Below are 15,247 nucleotides of genomic sequence, written 5' to 3'. Positions count from 1 at the left end.
TTGATCATAAATTTAACCAACATGGGCGACTGCGTCAGGAGCAAAAATTATACTATTAAATTTCAAAAAGTGTGAGCACACTACATTATGAAATGAAGGAAGTTTCTGTTTTCGGAGAGTGTGATTGGTTCTACCTCTTAGCATTTGTTACTTGCCTATGTGGAACAAAGGTCTATTCAAAAGTCATTCTTAAACATTGGCCGAGGATTTCTCGACGCCAAAGCACGGACATTCAGCTACTCCCTCTGTCCCAAAATCAAAATGTAAGTTCTTTTACACTATCATAGTGTAAAAAAAGTCTTTACATTTTGGAATAGAGGGAGTAGTAGATTAACCCGCAAGTCTGGTCCCGCAGGGCGCGCAAAATAGCCAAGCTCTTTAATCAAAACTGAAGCAAATGATGCGACAGGAACACCCGAGTGCTTCCATGCGCAGGCAAGGCACACATTTGTACATGTGATCTTGGAAATGTGGCAAATGGATATATGTGTTTACTAGTAGGATCATAATAATGCCATGATATAAATAATAAAAACAGTGACATATCAATCACGGCACTTGACTAGCAGCACATTAGGCATTATATATATAAACATTGGTCGACGATTAATCGATAAAAAACTTGCTTCTTGGTATGCAGTAGCAAGAGAAACAAGAGTAAGTTTACAGATTGGCCGAGATTCGACATGGCTACAGCAGACGATTAAGCTAACTTTTCCACCCAGAATTTGGATCTCAGCAGGATGACTTGCGTTTGAACTCAGGTGACCTCTGGAGAAGCAGCTGGCCTTCCATGCCCGAGGGAGAAGGTTTGCCCCCCGGGCTGTGCATGTTGATCGAGCTGACGGAGAGCTGGTGGAACACGGAGGAGCTCAGCGCGTCGGTGGCGGTGCCGCACATGACGCCGCCTGAGGACAGCTCCGGGAGGCTCTGGTCGGAGACGCTGAAGCCGCTTGAGGCGAACTGCTCCGAGACGATCTTGCAGGCCTTCTCCAGCAGGGTGTTGATGTACGTCGTGTACGCGTCCATCCTGATGTCCACATGCTTCTGAACCTGATCATTTATGGTGGAAAGAAAAAGGCGGTCAGGTGTCGCGTGATGGACATCTCATTCATACTTCAATGCTAAACGTACTCCAACCTTAAATATGTACGTACTCCCTCTGTAAACAGATATAACTTTAGTGATCTAGACGCTCTTATATTTCTTTACAGAGGGAGTAGAAACTAGCGAGCACACAGGAGACAAGAACCAAGAATATGACAGAAGAAGCAGTCAAATTTACCTCCACTTGTTCATGCAGGCTTCGTTGCATTTCCATCTGTGCTCTCAGGGCTTCTTTAACTTCTTGACTTCTGCAGCGAGTGATTATAAAGTTCGTAAGCATGTATGTAGCTCTTTCAGATAGCACTATCAAAGTAGATATCGTAAATGTACTCATATTCTTCCAAAAAAAAGGCATGAAGGACAAGGAGTAGCTCGTGGAATTTACTCTTTCGCATCTTGGGTAGAAACTCTGGGAGACAGGCTCATTCCACCTTGAGCATCAAGAAGATAGGACCCTGCAAATTGGGGAAACCGGGGAAGGCAGAAACAGAACTGAAATCAGAAATGACATGACCTAAAAGGAATTTTCCAGAGGTTTTCTATCAGAAATGGCAAGACCTAACAGAATTTTTCAAGAGATTTTTCAGGTCAGGACTATAGATGTGCATATTAGTCCTGAATTTCTTCATAAAATCATTGCAAAACTCATGGTTTATAATTTGACATACGATAGTCATTTGTTATTTTTGTGAAGTTACTGGTGATTGACAAGAAGAAATCATACAACGAACTGCATTAATCAATGTGTGTGGGATAAGTAGTGCTAGTACGCAAGGCAGATGCATCCTAAAGATGCAAGGACACAGCTGAGAAACTGACAGCACTGTTGATTTATAACCTTTAAAAAATTAAAACTTAAATGACCAGATCTTATCATTAAACAGCGATGAGCTAAAAACAAGACAATAGAAGTGCATTAAACAAGACTTCTCCTCATTTGCAAACTTTAAAATTTAAATGACCAGATCTTATCTAACTGTTGATTTATCTATACTGCTATATAGTGTAGCAATTTTGGAAGTTTGAATCCAAACATCAGAATTCAATTTCTACCGTTGATTGGACTCATCCAAGGGCCTAGGATGCTTGGATTCACAGCTACAGTAGCAAGCAGACTTCTCCAAGTCGTTCTAGAAACATCCGTGAATCAGCCCTGACCCCTTTCCGTCCCTAAAATAAAAGCAATAGCCCCTTCCATGTCCCCCCTTCTTACTATCACCCGATAGACGTGAACAGCCATATGTGGCGAGCACTTCGATGGAATCGCATCTACCGACAGTGCCGTATAGCGTAAGGCTGGTGTAGCATACATAATTCAACCAAGCGCACATACATGGCAGTCTCAGTTTACATGTGGGAACATGTGATGCATGTGAAGCTAACTAGTATGTGTAGTATATATTCTATCTGAACCCTTGTTTTCAGTTTGCCTTATGCATTGTGTTGGCCTATGGCTAAAAACTCTTGTAAACTTAACTTGCTTCTCCTTTTAATGAAAAGATGTGCAACTGCTTTTTGCACATTCTCCAAAAACATCCGGCAGCTCAGAGCTGCATCCACATACATGCATGTATCATGTCATGGCTGGTACAACAGAAACCAAAGCAGTACCAATACTGGAATGGAGTTACAAAGATTCGATAAAGAAAGCGTAACTGCAGTGGGAAAGTGCAATTCTAGGATATATCCAAAACACCTACCTTAATTTTCAAGCATTTGCACGTGAACTTGTGAACACAATATTATGTTGCAATAAGCGAAATGTCAACAAACACTAAAGTTGCTATTGTTAACCAAGCAAGATCAAGTTCCAAGTTTTTTCCTCTTTAATTACATGTAGATACAAAATCATGATGTGATGAACCAATTCATATTTTTTGTTAAAAGGAACTCTGCCTGGGGGGAAAGGCCACTGGGCATTTTTACCATCGCTCTGTCAACGCATTCACAACCAATTCATATTAACGTAATTATGGCAAGTGCATAGCTGCAGATAATGGTTGCTTAACTGTATTACCTACGATGTAAAAGACACTAATTCTTTCAAATGCACAACGATAACAATCCAAAACTTTCTGCTACAATACACACTAAAATTTTGCTATAGTTGATGCAATACTGTGTCAAGTGAAAAAATAAATACACCCATCTATACAAAAATTCTCCCTCACTCGTCAGTCCCCACTATCTTCCTTCCACAGATCTTTCCCAACGAAGAGATGTGCATCATAAGCAACCAAACAAATATTAGTCTAGGCTGCCTGCCATCACCAAACCCGGAAACTCCCACCAATCCTAACCTTTCAAGAAGTTTGCACTAAGTGGTTCTTTGTAACATACAATGAATCTGGTCCAAACTGAATAATCGACAGAACACTGAGATCAGTGGAGATCAGTAGACTGCTTTATAGTATTACTTACCATCTTTAGATTGCTCCGGCGTCTCTTTGCCAGTTTGTTTCCCCATTCTGTATTTCTGGTCATAAGAATAAAAGAGCAAATACAAATTAAAACAGTTGTATTCGAGATCTAGTAAGAAGCATGTGTGTATGCAGAAGTACCTGAAGATGACTCTTCAAGTGGAACAGCGTGAGTCCCTTTACACCCATTGTCCTTAAGATAGTTTTTGGTGTTGCTTCTGCAAGAGCAATCATGCATTTAACTACTATATTCAAACGTTTATTAAAAAAAGGTCATAGTGAGATAGTAGGTTACAGCGATAGCATTCAACTCTAATACAAAATGGAAATTTAGGGTTCTCACATGGTTAGATTATAATTTGGCATTCACATGCATATGGATATCATGCAAACAGAGATTGTTGTGCCCCAGGAACCAAGATTCAAAATGATGGAATGCAACAAATAATTGAACATATTTGCTTTCCGGTTATGATCATTACTATTGTCATCGGAATAAAATGCTCGTTATTATTGTCAGCTAAACAGGACTTTAACTTGTAGCCTTTTGAATTTACATAAAGATTTCCTGACCAATATGGTGCCAGAAATGAATGCACCAAACATGAACAAAATCTCACAAAACCGTCAAGGAAAGGTACTTTTTGCATTTTCTTTCACAAACAAACAGTCAGAAGCAACAGGCACCTGAAATCACAGATTCACTTGTATCCCAGTCCTACAAATAACAAGAAATACAACACATGGTCGAGAAATCTATGTTTACTGATGGGCATGCGGTAACTAACCAACTTGAGAAAAATAGTCGCAAAAATCATACATAACATTTACCTAAATTATAATTCTTAATAAAAAGTCAGTGTTGAGAGGAAAAGTGTAAAAAGGAAAAGCTGACCTTTGACAGGAATAAAAAGTCAGTATTGAGAGGAAAAGGGTACAAAGGAAAAGCTGACCTTTTGACAGGATAAGCAGCATTAGCAATCACCCCCAAAACCCAGGCAATTAACTATAATGGTTTAAAACAACTGAAACCAAATAAAATACGTAAGGCCAAGAGGCTAAGACAGTGAAGAAAAAGACCCACTTCGTAAACCGCCTTTGTGCTATTTCCACACAACTTACAATGCCTCACAAACGCACGCGCACACTGACAACAATGAACATTATCATCAAGACTTGGTGTATCATGAATGTCCACCATATTACTACTCCCTCTGTAAAGAAATTTAAGAGCGTTTAGATCACTACTTTAGTGATCTAAACACTCTTATATTTCTTTTACGGAGGGAGTACAATTTACCACCGCAACCAGCATACATGATCGTTACTCTGCCAAGCTTCTAAATATTTCTAAAAATCAACCGATACGACTGATATATCATCCAATATTTCCTTTTTATTTTGAGAACATGCAAGTCACTGCATGTATATGCATTAGATAGAAAGAAAGATGCCCGATATTTCAGTACTGGTGATACCAATACCAAATCAACTATCATTTGAAAATAATAATTCTACAGATATTGGCCGATATGGACGATATTTTGACAGATATTTTAGTCGGCATGCGCCGATATGTAGGTGACAGGTCATTTTTATCAAAGAACAAATCACTGAACAGGAAATTTATACATGTACTACTTCATCAGATTATTAAATTAATGTGCAATTTATGTAAAGGCACGTCTATAACGTTTTACCGTCATAATAAAGATTTGGCGAGTGCTTATTTGGCCATTTCTTATGCAAACTGCCAAAAAACCTTTATTTATACACTTGATATGCTCAAGTGTGTTTATTATATGTGGGAGTGGCATGATCTAAACACAAATAACTGAATCGATGTGAACATTTTTGTTTCGATACGTCTAACACATCATCCGATATATCGCCTGACATCCGATATTGCCAAGGTCGAACCGATATGAACCCGATATTTTGAAACTTGTCCACAGCTGCCTATTTGTTCAAATTCTGATATGATGCAAGCAACAAATATGACCTTATCCGAGCACAAATAAACTAAAATAACGACCATAACCCCAGACGTCATTAAAGAAAAGCAAACCTTGCATCCCCAATAAACAAGCCCCTGAGTGCGCAGAAACTTCTTTCCTTATTCAATGGATCATCGACATTTCTCTCTAGAGAGCATAATGAAATTATTAGTCCCTGCAGCGTGCTGGAATCCAATATCAGCCAAAATGACCTTTTCATCTGAACCAAAAGCCTCAAACTAAGACCAACCATATAGCCCTCGCAAGGCAAGAAACATCTCTTCCCAGCTCAAAAGCAAGCAAAATCTGCCATGAGTAGACCGATGCCAAATCCAAGGGCGCGCTGAATCCTAAGCGCAAATGCACCGCTCCTCGTCCAACAGCGCGCATTTCAGCGAAGTGCTGTTGTTCCAGGTAACAAAGATCCAAACGTTGATCCAGACTTCCCTAAAACTTTGAGCGCAGACACCCCCAATGGCTCAAATCCTTGGCCCCAATCCAGCAAGTGGCCTCACATGCCGCGCTCGAGTGAAAGCGCACGGTCGCACCAACCAAGAAAGAGAACTCCCACCCAGCAAGCACGCATTGCCCTCCAATGGCCATCCCTGACGAACCGGAGAGCGGAGAGAAACGGGGGAGAGGGGGAGGGGGGAGCGTCTCACTCTCGGGCCCGCCGAGCTGGGCGACGGCGTCGACGAAGCGCTCGTGGAGGTCGGCCGTCCACCGGAGCCTGGGCTTGGGGTCCGCCGTGAGCACGAGGCTGGGCGCGCCGCCGGAGCGCGGCACCTCGCTGGGCCCCGGGCCGTCCGCGCGGTGGTGGATCAGGCCAGGGGGGAACATCTCCTCCTCCTGCTGCTCCCCAGCCAAGAAGGGAGGTGGAGGTGGAGAGGGACAGAGACCTTCTCCTCCTTCGTCCCCAAAAGCGAAGGATCCAACGAAAAGTTCCTCGCCTTTCTCTCTCCTGTTTCCCCCTTCTCTTCTGCGGCCTTTTTCCAGTCGTGGTTTGTTCCCCTCGGCCCCCCTCTCTCTCTCTAGCTCGCCCGGTGATTTGTGAAGCCCTCCTGCACATAACAATGGTGATTAGCGCAGATCAACGTCATTTTCTACTGTTCTTAGATTGACACATCCAACTTACTTCCGGTGTTAAATTATCTCGCCAATATCGTCTTTTCCCCACCAATTCAGCCGAAGTTGCAAAGAGAAATGAAGAACTTGCACTGCTCATTTACTGCCAGGAGAAGAACGGATGATGAGCCCCTGGTTGCTGCTGGTGCCGCTGCGCCGCAATGATTGGCGCATTGAATTTTCAGCAGCTCCCTCTGGCTTCTCGATCTGTCGCTGTGCGTGTTTGGTGAAGAGCAAATTGGCAACTGGGTTTAGTTTACTCTGGTTTTCCCGTTTCCTTAAAGTAAAAGCTAGTGGATGGACGCTAGCTAGCTCGGCTCATGCGAGGACCCAACGCCGGAACAGACCACTGGCTGCATCTGCTCCATTTGTTTATTTTCCCCCACTTCTGTGATGCGTGCAAATAAAAATACTGCCCTGCACATGCTCGCGTCTGCGCCCGGACGTCATGCGCGCTTCCGCTTCCGCGCCTGGAAATCCAATCCTGAAAAGTTAATTTCATTTCTAGCTGCTTGTGGAACAGCCGGTGGCCAGTTGATATATTATAAGAAGTTGTTGATTAACGCGTTTGGGAAGAGAAAAACATGAAAGGGCATCTTGAGTGTGCTTACTTGGTTGACTAAATTTGGGGTATCTTCAAGGCAAGAGAAAGGAGCGTAAGGGCAACTCCAACGCCGGTCCATGTCTGTGGGGTTAGGATCCTCTGCTGTAACGCAGCGTACGGTCACTGTCGTGTGGACCCGGTCCCATGTGTCATCCGCACTACAACACGGTACAGTACTGCAGAGGATCTCAATCCATGTCTGTGGCACGGCACAACGCGCGACCGCGTCCGCATTTTTTGTCTGTTTGACGTCCGGCCCACCTCATTTCTAACGTAAACTTACACCCGATTAGCATTCACACGAGCGTTGAAGGGATGCCCACGCGCCCGCTCCGTGCCCACCTCGGGCCCGTGTGGCAGCCGCCCACCTACTTCTCATCGTTCACGGCGCATGTGTGGGCGACCCCACCTGGCAGCCATCCAACCACCCGGTCGTCGTCCTTTTTAATGTGAAAGCCGTGGACCGGCCAATCCACATGCTCCCACCTCCATCTAGGTGTGCCTCCTCGAGCCCCGACACGCAAACCCTAGCCCCCCAAGCTCTTCCACCTTCCCTCGTCGACGGCAATGGCTGGCCGCTGGTTCCCTAGCCACAAGACAAGGAACGACCACGAGGTCGGGTCGTCATCCGGCCGCCGTCACAGCTCCACCCCTCCACCACCGTCTCCTGCAGCATTCCACATCGCGTCAAGGCAGACATCTGCAAGCGGTATTGGGAGACGAGCACGCTGCTCCCGTGGGACGACGTGCACCTTTCCGTGGATCGGGTGCCCATTCCACCAATCTCGGTGTCGTCGATTCCCCGTTGTAGGGTACTTAGCTGCACGACGAGCACGATCTATGCCGGCAATCTTATTTTGTCGACCGTGCTCTGAGCCCGCCACACGCACGCGGGCGTAGGCTGGTTCGCAGCCTGACGCCAACCCCTTCGCCATCGTCGTCCCCACCACTGCCCGCTCCAATGACCACCGACGAGGAGGAGGCGCTGATGAGGCTGGTGATGGAGGACTCCCTCCACACCCACAGTGAGCGCAAATGCAGGGCCTGGAGGAGATAATGGCCTTGTTAGTGGCCGGCGACTTCGCCTTCCCGTAGTTGGACGCCTACGTCAAGGAGGAGGCCATGAAGGACGTCCGTGCGGAGGCGCGGAGGGAAGAGGAGCTGACGGGATGGAACATGGCCTTGGTCGGGCAGTCCTGGTCGTGAACGGAGATCGTGTCGTCAAAGCCTGAGCCTCGGTGGTCACCGTCCCCGCCACGGGAGGAGGTCGTGCAGGCGCCACCACAACCACCACAGCAGGTGCCTCCGGCCTGGCAGGGGCTGCCAGCCCATCTCTGGCAGCCACCGCCATACGTCGAACTCACCGGGGACGATGATGATGAGGAGAACGGTGGCTATTGAAGACGACGGTGGCCGCGGCAGCGACGGGCCTTTATCTAGTTTTTTTTAATGTTTTTAAGTTTTTGTATATATTGATGTGGTGAACTCGGGTACTATGGACGTTTTAATGTTTATATTAATTTTTTATATTATTTGCAATGTTTATTTGGGTCTTTTGGGTAAAATTTGAAGTCCAAAAAAGGGACAGTTTGGGATGCAGTGGGCCGGTTGGACGCACCGACGACGGCACGACCGCAAGCGGACGGCGTGTCTGTTTTTCTGCCCCAAACGTACAAAACGGACGTCCGTTTGGGGTCGTGCGTTTGCATTGCCCTAAAATCTAAACAAACAGCACGGTACAACCCCCACTAAGCATATAAAAGATATTATAAACCGTTATCAAATCGTACCCACTTTAGTATGTATTGGGGTTGACCCGCTGGTTCACGTGCGCCGTACTTTCGACTGCTCTAACCGCTGGTACGATCCAACGAAAAAAGAAAGAAACATGTCGCCTTCACCCCTCACCCCACCCAATCTGAAGCCCTAACGATTAGTTGCCGCCGTCGTGACTCCGGCGGGCGGCCATTTCCAATCATCATCGTTAGGCTCATAGGCGTCATCGCACGTCACCTTCCACGTGCTTCCTCATGGCACACGGCATTGTAGTCGCCACCCTCCCCAGCGCCAGCACGTCGTCGTCGAAATTCCCCCTCTTCCTCGCACCACCCCCACACACGCGTTGCCGCCCCTGGTGGAAGGCGCCAGAACATTGTCGTTAACGCCCCTACCCTCTCCCATGCCGCCAACCAAGCCGAGGACAACGCGACACCCGACCTGCATTGAATCGACAAAAGGTTTGCGTATTTGCACTTTTCTTGTCGCAATTGTAATTCAATACATATTGAAATGGAGTGAAAATTCGGCCTTGCCTGGACAATTTGACAATGGCTTTATGCACATCTTAATGATTCCAAATAAATTTATGTGGACCACAATTATGACATGTACTTTACTTTCGCATATGTTTTTTTACATCACACATCGTGGTCTCGCAATTGAACTGATTATATCTATGATGATGTTGTGTAGTGTTCGGATTGATGGAACACTTCATTTGAAGGTGCATCGATGGAGCATCAAATCGGATATGCAGGTGATGATTCTGGTAGCGAGAATGAATCCTCCTCATCGAATGTCAACCCACGTCCCGAGGGCGACATTTTACTATAAGTGACGCGAACGTTGACAAAAAATTATGACAAACAACAACATTGGCACTTACATGTCTTACTTTAGATCAGTACAGATACATGTTGATGATGACCATGAGCACAACAATGTAGATGAATCTTATGCTGAAAGCGTGAGCTAGATATGTTGAAAAGTATGCAAGACAAGGAATGATATAACAACAACATTAGCACTTACATGTCTTACTTTATTTGTACAAAGTAGATGTGGATGATGAAATGAGCAGAACGATGTCGATGATGACAATGAGCAGAACGACATCGATGAATCTTATGTTGAAAGCGCGAGCCAAGTACAATAAAAAAGGTATAGTGCAAGGAACGATATAACAACTAAGTGGCTTACATGGTTCTTTGTCTAATTTTACAGGGGGTGGTCCTAGTGGGCACGATGACCTTGACGATGATGTTGAATTTGAACTGGACATTGGGTATGATGAATATCAACAAGAGTCCCTGGATAGGCATTGGATGGTAATGGAAAAGACGTTCGGCTCAGAAGGGGAGGCGTATGTGTTCTAAAACAAGTACGGGAAGGAATGTGGGTTCAACATTAGGAGGGACTTGCTCAAATGAGGAAAAGGTGCTACAGGAAGTATCCACTTGAGGAGGTATGTTTGTTCCAGGGCTGGAAAAAGGCAGAGCAAGTTTTTAACAATGGAAGGTCGGAACCGTAGGCTTAGAGTGAAGACTTAGTGCTATTGCGAGGCTCATTTAACTATGAAGTTTGATAAAACTCATGCAATTTTGGTATGTTGGCAGTTCACTAATGATCACTGATAACCCACAAGTATAGAGGATCGCAACAGTTTTTGAGGATAGAGTATTCAACCCAAATTTATAGATTCAACACAAGGGGAGTCAAAGAATATTTGCAAGTATTAGCAATTGAGTTGTCAACTCAACCACACCTGGAGATTAAATATTTGCAGCACAGTGATCCGTAGCACAGTAATATGATAGTTTTGATAGCAGTGGTAACAGTAACGGTGACAGTAACAGTGATAGCAACGGTTTTGTAGCAAGTGTAACAATGACAACAGCAATAGTAACTTAGCAAGAACAATATGTGGAGAACTCGTAGACATTGGATCAGTGAATTCGTTGGATAATATTCATCATATAACAGTCATAACCTAGGGCGATACAAAACTAGCTCCAGTTCATAAATATAATGTAAACGTGTGTTCCGTAAATAGTCATACGTGCTTATGGAAAAGAACTTGCATGCCATCTTTTGTCCTACCCCTCCTGTGGCAGCGGGGTCCATAAGGAAACTAAGGGATAATAAGGCCTCCTTTTAATAGAGAACCGGAACAAAGCATTAACACATGGTGAATACATGAACTCCTCAAACTTCTGTTATCAGCAGAAAGTATCCCAATTACTGTCACACTCGGGTTTACGGATCATAACACATAATAGGTGAATATGATTTGCAAGATCGGATATATAACATAGATATAATGGTGAAAACATAAATGGTTCAAATCTAAAATCATGGCACTCGGGCCCTAGTGACAAGCATTAAGCATAGCAAAGTCATAACAACATCAATCTCAGAACATAGTGGATACTAGGGATCAAGCCCTAACAAAACTAACTAGATTACATGATGAATCTCATCCAAATCCTCACCGACCAGCGAGCCTACGAATTATTCACTCCCGGTGGGAGCATCATGGAATTGGTGATGAAGGAGGCTTGGTGATGACGAAGACCGAAGATTCCCCTCTTCGGAGCCCTGAACGGGCTCCAGATATGGCCTCCCGATGAAGAACAGGAGGTGGCGGCGGCTCCGTATCGTGAAACGCGATGAAACTTCCTCTCTTATTTTTTCTCTAAAAATAGGTATTTATGGAGTTGGAATTAGGGTCTGCAGAGCCACGAGGGCCCCATAACCCACCAGGGCGCGTCTAGAGGGGGTGGCGCGCCCTGGTGTCTTGTGGTGAGCCAGGGCCCCCCTCCGGTGGCTCTTGGTTCAAATATTTTATTTATTTATTCTGGAATAATTCTCTAAAAAGTTTTGTCCAAATCCTAGAACTTTTATTTCTACACAAAAACAACACCATGACAGTTCTGCTGAAAACCACGTCAGTCCGGATTAGTTTCATTCAAATCATGCAAATTAGAGTCCAAAACAAGAGCAAAAGCATTAGGGAAAGTATATATGACGGGGACGTATCAACTCCCCCAAGCTTAAACCTTTGCTTGTCCTCAAGCAATTCAGTTGACAGACTGAAAGTGAGAAAGAACAACTTTTACGAACTCTTTTGTTCTTGTTTACATAAATAAGCTTAAGTAACACCCAGGTTTTCATCAAAGATCATGACTAACCATGTCAACAATAACTCTTAGAAATTATATTAACTCGTATCAATAGTATAATCAACTAGAGAGCAATAATAAGATATATCAAATACCAACACTTTGTTAAAACAACCATGATATGATATGACAACAGTGGTATCTCGCTAGCCCTTTCTGAGACCGCAAAACATAAATGCAGAGCACCTCCAAAGTCCAAGCAACGACTAAACATTGTAATTCATGGTAGAAAAGATCCAGTCATGATGCATTCAACATTAACTATACACAATGCATGAGGATGACAATGTTGTTCTCAGGTCTGGCGCTTGTTTGAGAAGGTGATGAGTCAACATAAAATTAAATAGATAGTCCCTTCGTAGAGGGAAGAAGGGATTTGTAGAGGTGCGAGAGCTCAAAGCTTGAATCAGAGGTAAATATAATTTTGGGAGGTACACCCTTCCTGTCAATGTTACGACCAAGAGTCATTAATATCTTCCAAGCTAAACACATTAGCGATGATTCTCAAGCTGTAAAAGTAAAGGTTTACTCCCCCTCCACCAACAAACACACTCCATAGCTAGCCGAATCCACGGGTACCGTCCATACCAACAACAATCCTGGGGGAGTTTTGTTTAATTATTTGCATTTTTTTATTTCGGGACTGGGCATCCCTATTACCGCCCCTCTCGTGCAAGGACGAATGAATAAACACTCATCATGAGAATAAACCGCTTAGCATGGAAGATACTGACCATCCCCTGTCGCTCTATGAGTGGTCCAAGCACACAAAATAGTGTTCATTTGAAATTTTAGAGGTGGCACATGCCAATTTATTTGAGATGGCAGGGTAATACCGCATATATGTAGATATGGTGGACTCATCTGGAATAACTTGGGTTTAAGGATTTTGATGCACAAGCAGTATTACCGCTTAGTACAGGCGTAGGCTAGCAAATAGGTTGAGAAGCGGCCAGCTAGAGAGCGAAAACGGTCATGAACATGCATTATGCATAATCAACATTGAATACTAGCATTAGTAGGATATGAACACCATGAACATAAATATCATAGAGGCTATGTTAGGTTTGATTCAACTACATGCATGAACATGTGCCAAGTCAAGCCACTTGAAACATTCAGAGGAGGATACCATATCATCATACTACATCACAATCATTTTAATGCATGTTGACACCTAAGATAAATCATTATCCACTTCTAGCTACTTAAGCATGGCATGAGAAAATATAATCTCTAATTGACATTGCAATTTGATCATAATATGCTGAATCATCGATACTAGCTTAAACATATTTACAAAAACAAAACAAGTTGAGTTCATACCCGCTTCTCTCTACCACAGTCAATTAATCAAATATCATTGTTATTGCCTTTCACTTGCACGACCGAATGATATGAAAATAATAATAGTGCAAGAGCGTTGTTAGCTAAGATGGAATCTGCAAAGATTTTATTCAAAAGGAGAAGACAAGGTAATTTGGGCCCTTTGTTAGATCAACAATAATACATACGAGAGCCACTCAACATTTTCATCGTGGTCTTCTCCTTGGTACGACTCAATAAAAAGAAATGAATTTCAAAGAAACACACTAATTTTTTTTGGAGTTTTTAGTCTTTCTTGAAGAAAGCAAATTAAAGAAGGGAAAAAATCCAAGAAAAACTATTTACATGGGAAAGCTCCCGGTAAGCAAAAGAAGAACAAGGAGATATTTTTGTGTTTTCTTTTTTAACATTAGAACTAATTAAACTAGAAAGAAAAACCGAAAAGAAGCGAGAAATATTTTTGGGTTTTCTCAAAGTTTTTCAAACACACAAGAAGAAAGCGAGAAAAATAAATCTAGGATGGATAATACAATGAAAAAGTGTGAACACCGACAACTGGAATGAAATGTGTGAACATGAATATAATGTCACTGGAAATACATACTCCCCCAAGCTTAGGATTTTGGCCTAGCTTGGTAATCACCATCTGTAGTAGCCGTCCGGATCCATGTAGTAGTTATCTGGTGGCGGCACCTGGGCGTCCCAATCCTGAGGCTCCTCCTCTGCCGCCGCCTGGTTGTTCCGGCAGGCAATAATATCCTCGGGCAAGACCTTGTATCCGCCCTGGCAATAGAATCAAACAAAGTAGGTGCAAGCAATGGGATAACATCACGGGTATCTACACTGAAAACTAAGTTGTAACGAATGTTATGAAATGAATCAGCAACATCAATAAACTGGTGGTACTCCATCGCTTGGTGATCTAGAGAAACTCAGGACAAAGGATAATCATGTTGGCGTATCTGAACATTAAAATGACTCGCTAAGCAGGTGGCATAAATACCACCATGAATTTTCCCCTTAGTTTTGTTAAGGTGCAGACAATGTGCAATAATAGCCCCTAGGCTAAAGGTGTGATCAATGTGTAGTGCACATCGTAAAATGGCGAGGTCGAGGGGCACTGAGTGCACCGAGCTTCTCCCTAGCAGTTAAGCACTTCGTGATGAATAAAGCAAAGTAATGCACGGGAGGAAACTACAAACTAGTGGGAGTGGCGCTCGACACGCCTCTCTCATCCCCCACTATCAAAGTGAGGAGAAAGTTCTCAAACTCTGCCAGTTTAGGCTCCCTTAATTCCCCATCAGAAGGAATCAAACATATATCACAAAAGTCAGTGAGCGGTATCTGGCGGGTTTCAACTTATAAACTAAACTGCACCTCAGGGTGATTGTTCCTACTCAGAAAATGAAAATTTTGCACAAAGGAGTTCGTGAGGAGGTGATGCTGGTCACACTCATCTACGAGGAAGTCGGCCAGCCCAGCATTCGCCACGAATTGGGAAAACTCTTGATGGAACCCGACCTCCTCCATGAAGGCATTATGCGGCCATTCACACGGCCGCACCTCCACCATTCTCGGAGTGTTGAGGTCATTGTTCGATGACTCCCTTAGCATTCTTCTTGGAGGAAAACTTTCTGAAAATACTCATCTTATTCCTATAAATAAAATTCTAAATTTTTTAGTCCACAAAACTTTTGTCAACAAAAC

At 43.8% G+C, this 15,247-nt stretch overlaps 1 protein-coding gene across 1 annotated transcript; it reads right to left on the bottom strand.

The window, feature by feature from the left end:
* Window positions 1-503: 503 nt before the first annotated feature.
* Window positions 504-6,964, bottom strand: LOC125508989 (protein PHR1-LIKE 2-like). The gene is made up of 7 exons (XM_048673812.1): window positions 6,660-6,964; window positions 6,187-6,585; window positions 3,669-3,745; window positions 3,529-3,583; window positions 1,493-1,562; window positions 1,286-1,355; window positions 504-1,053 (listed from the first exon to the last, which is right to left on the bottom strand). The coding sequence occupies exons 2-7, from the start codon at window positions 6,362-6,364 to the stop codon at window positions 736-738; spliced, it is 768 nt and encodes a 255-aa protein (XP_048529769.1). The 5' UTR covers window positions 6,365-6,585; window positions 6,660-6,964; the 3' UTR covers window positions 504-735.
* Between the last annotated feature and the right edge of the window lie 8,283 nt (window positions 6,965-15,247).

The sequence above is a fragment of the Triticum urartu genome, chromosome 5, assembly GCF_003073215.2.
Source record: "Triticum urartu cultivar G1812 chromosome 5, Tu2.1, whole genome shotgun sequence".
Lineage (NCBI taxonomy): Eukaryota > Viridiplantae > Streptophyta > Magnoliopsida > Poales > Poaceae > Triticum > Triticum urartu.
The sequence above is the reverse complement of the archived record's forward strand: the minus strand, read 5'-3'. Positions and strand labels throughout refer to the sequence as shown.

Excerpts from the sequence above, each read along its gene's own strand:
- LOC125508989 (XM_048673812.1), bottom strand. The coding sequence starts at position 6,364 with ATGTTCCCCCCTGGCCTGATCCACCACCGCGCGGACGGCCCGGGGCCC. Across the intron at positions 3,746-6,186 it reads CCAGCTCGGCGGGCCCGAGA|AAGCAACACCAAAAACTATC; the intron begins GTGAGACGCTCC and ends TTGCTCTTGCAG. Across the intron at positions 1,563-3,528 it reads GCCGGAGCAATCTAAAGATG|GGTCCTATCTTCTTGATGCT; the intron begins GTAAGTAATACT and ends CCCAATTTGCAG.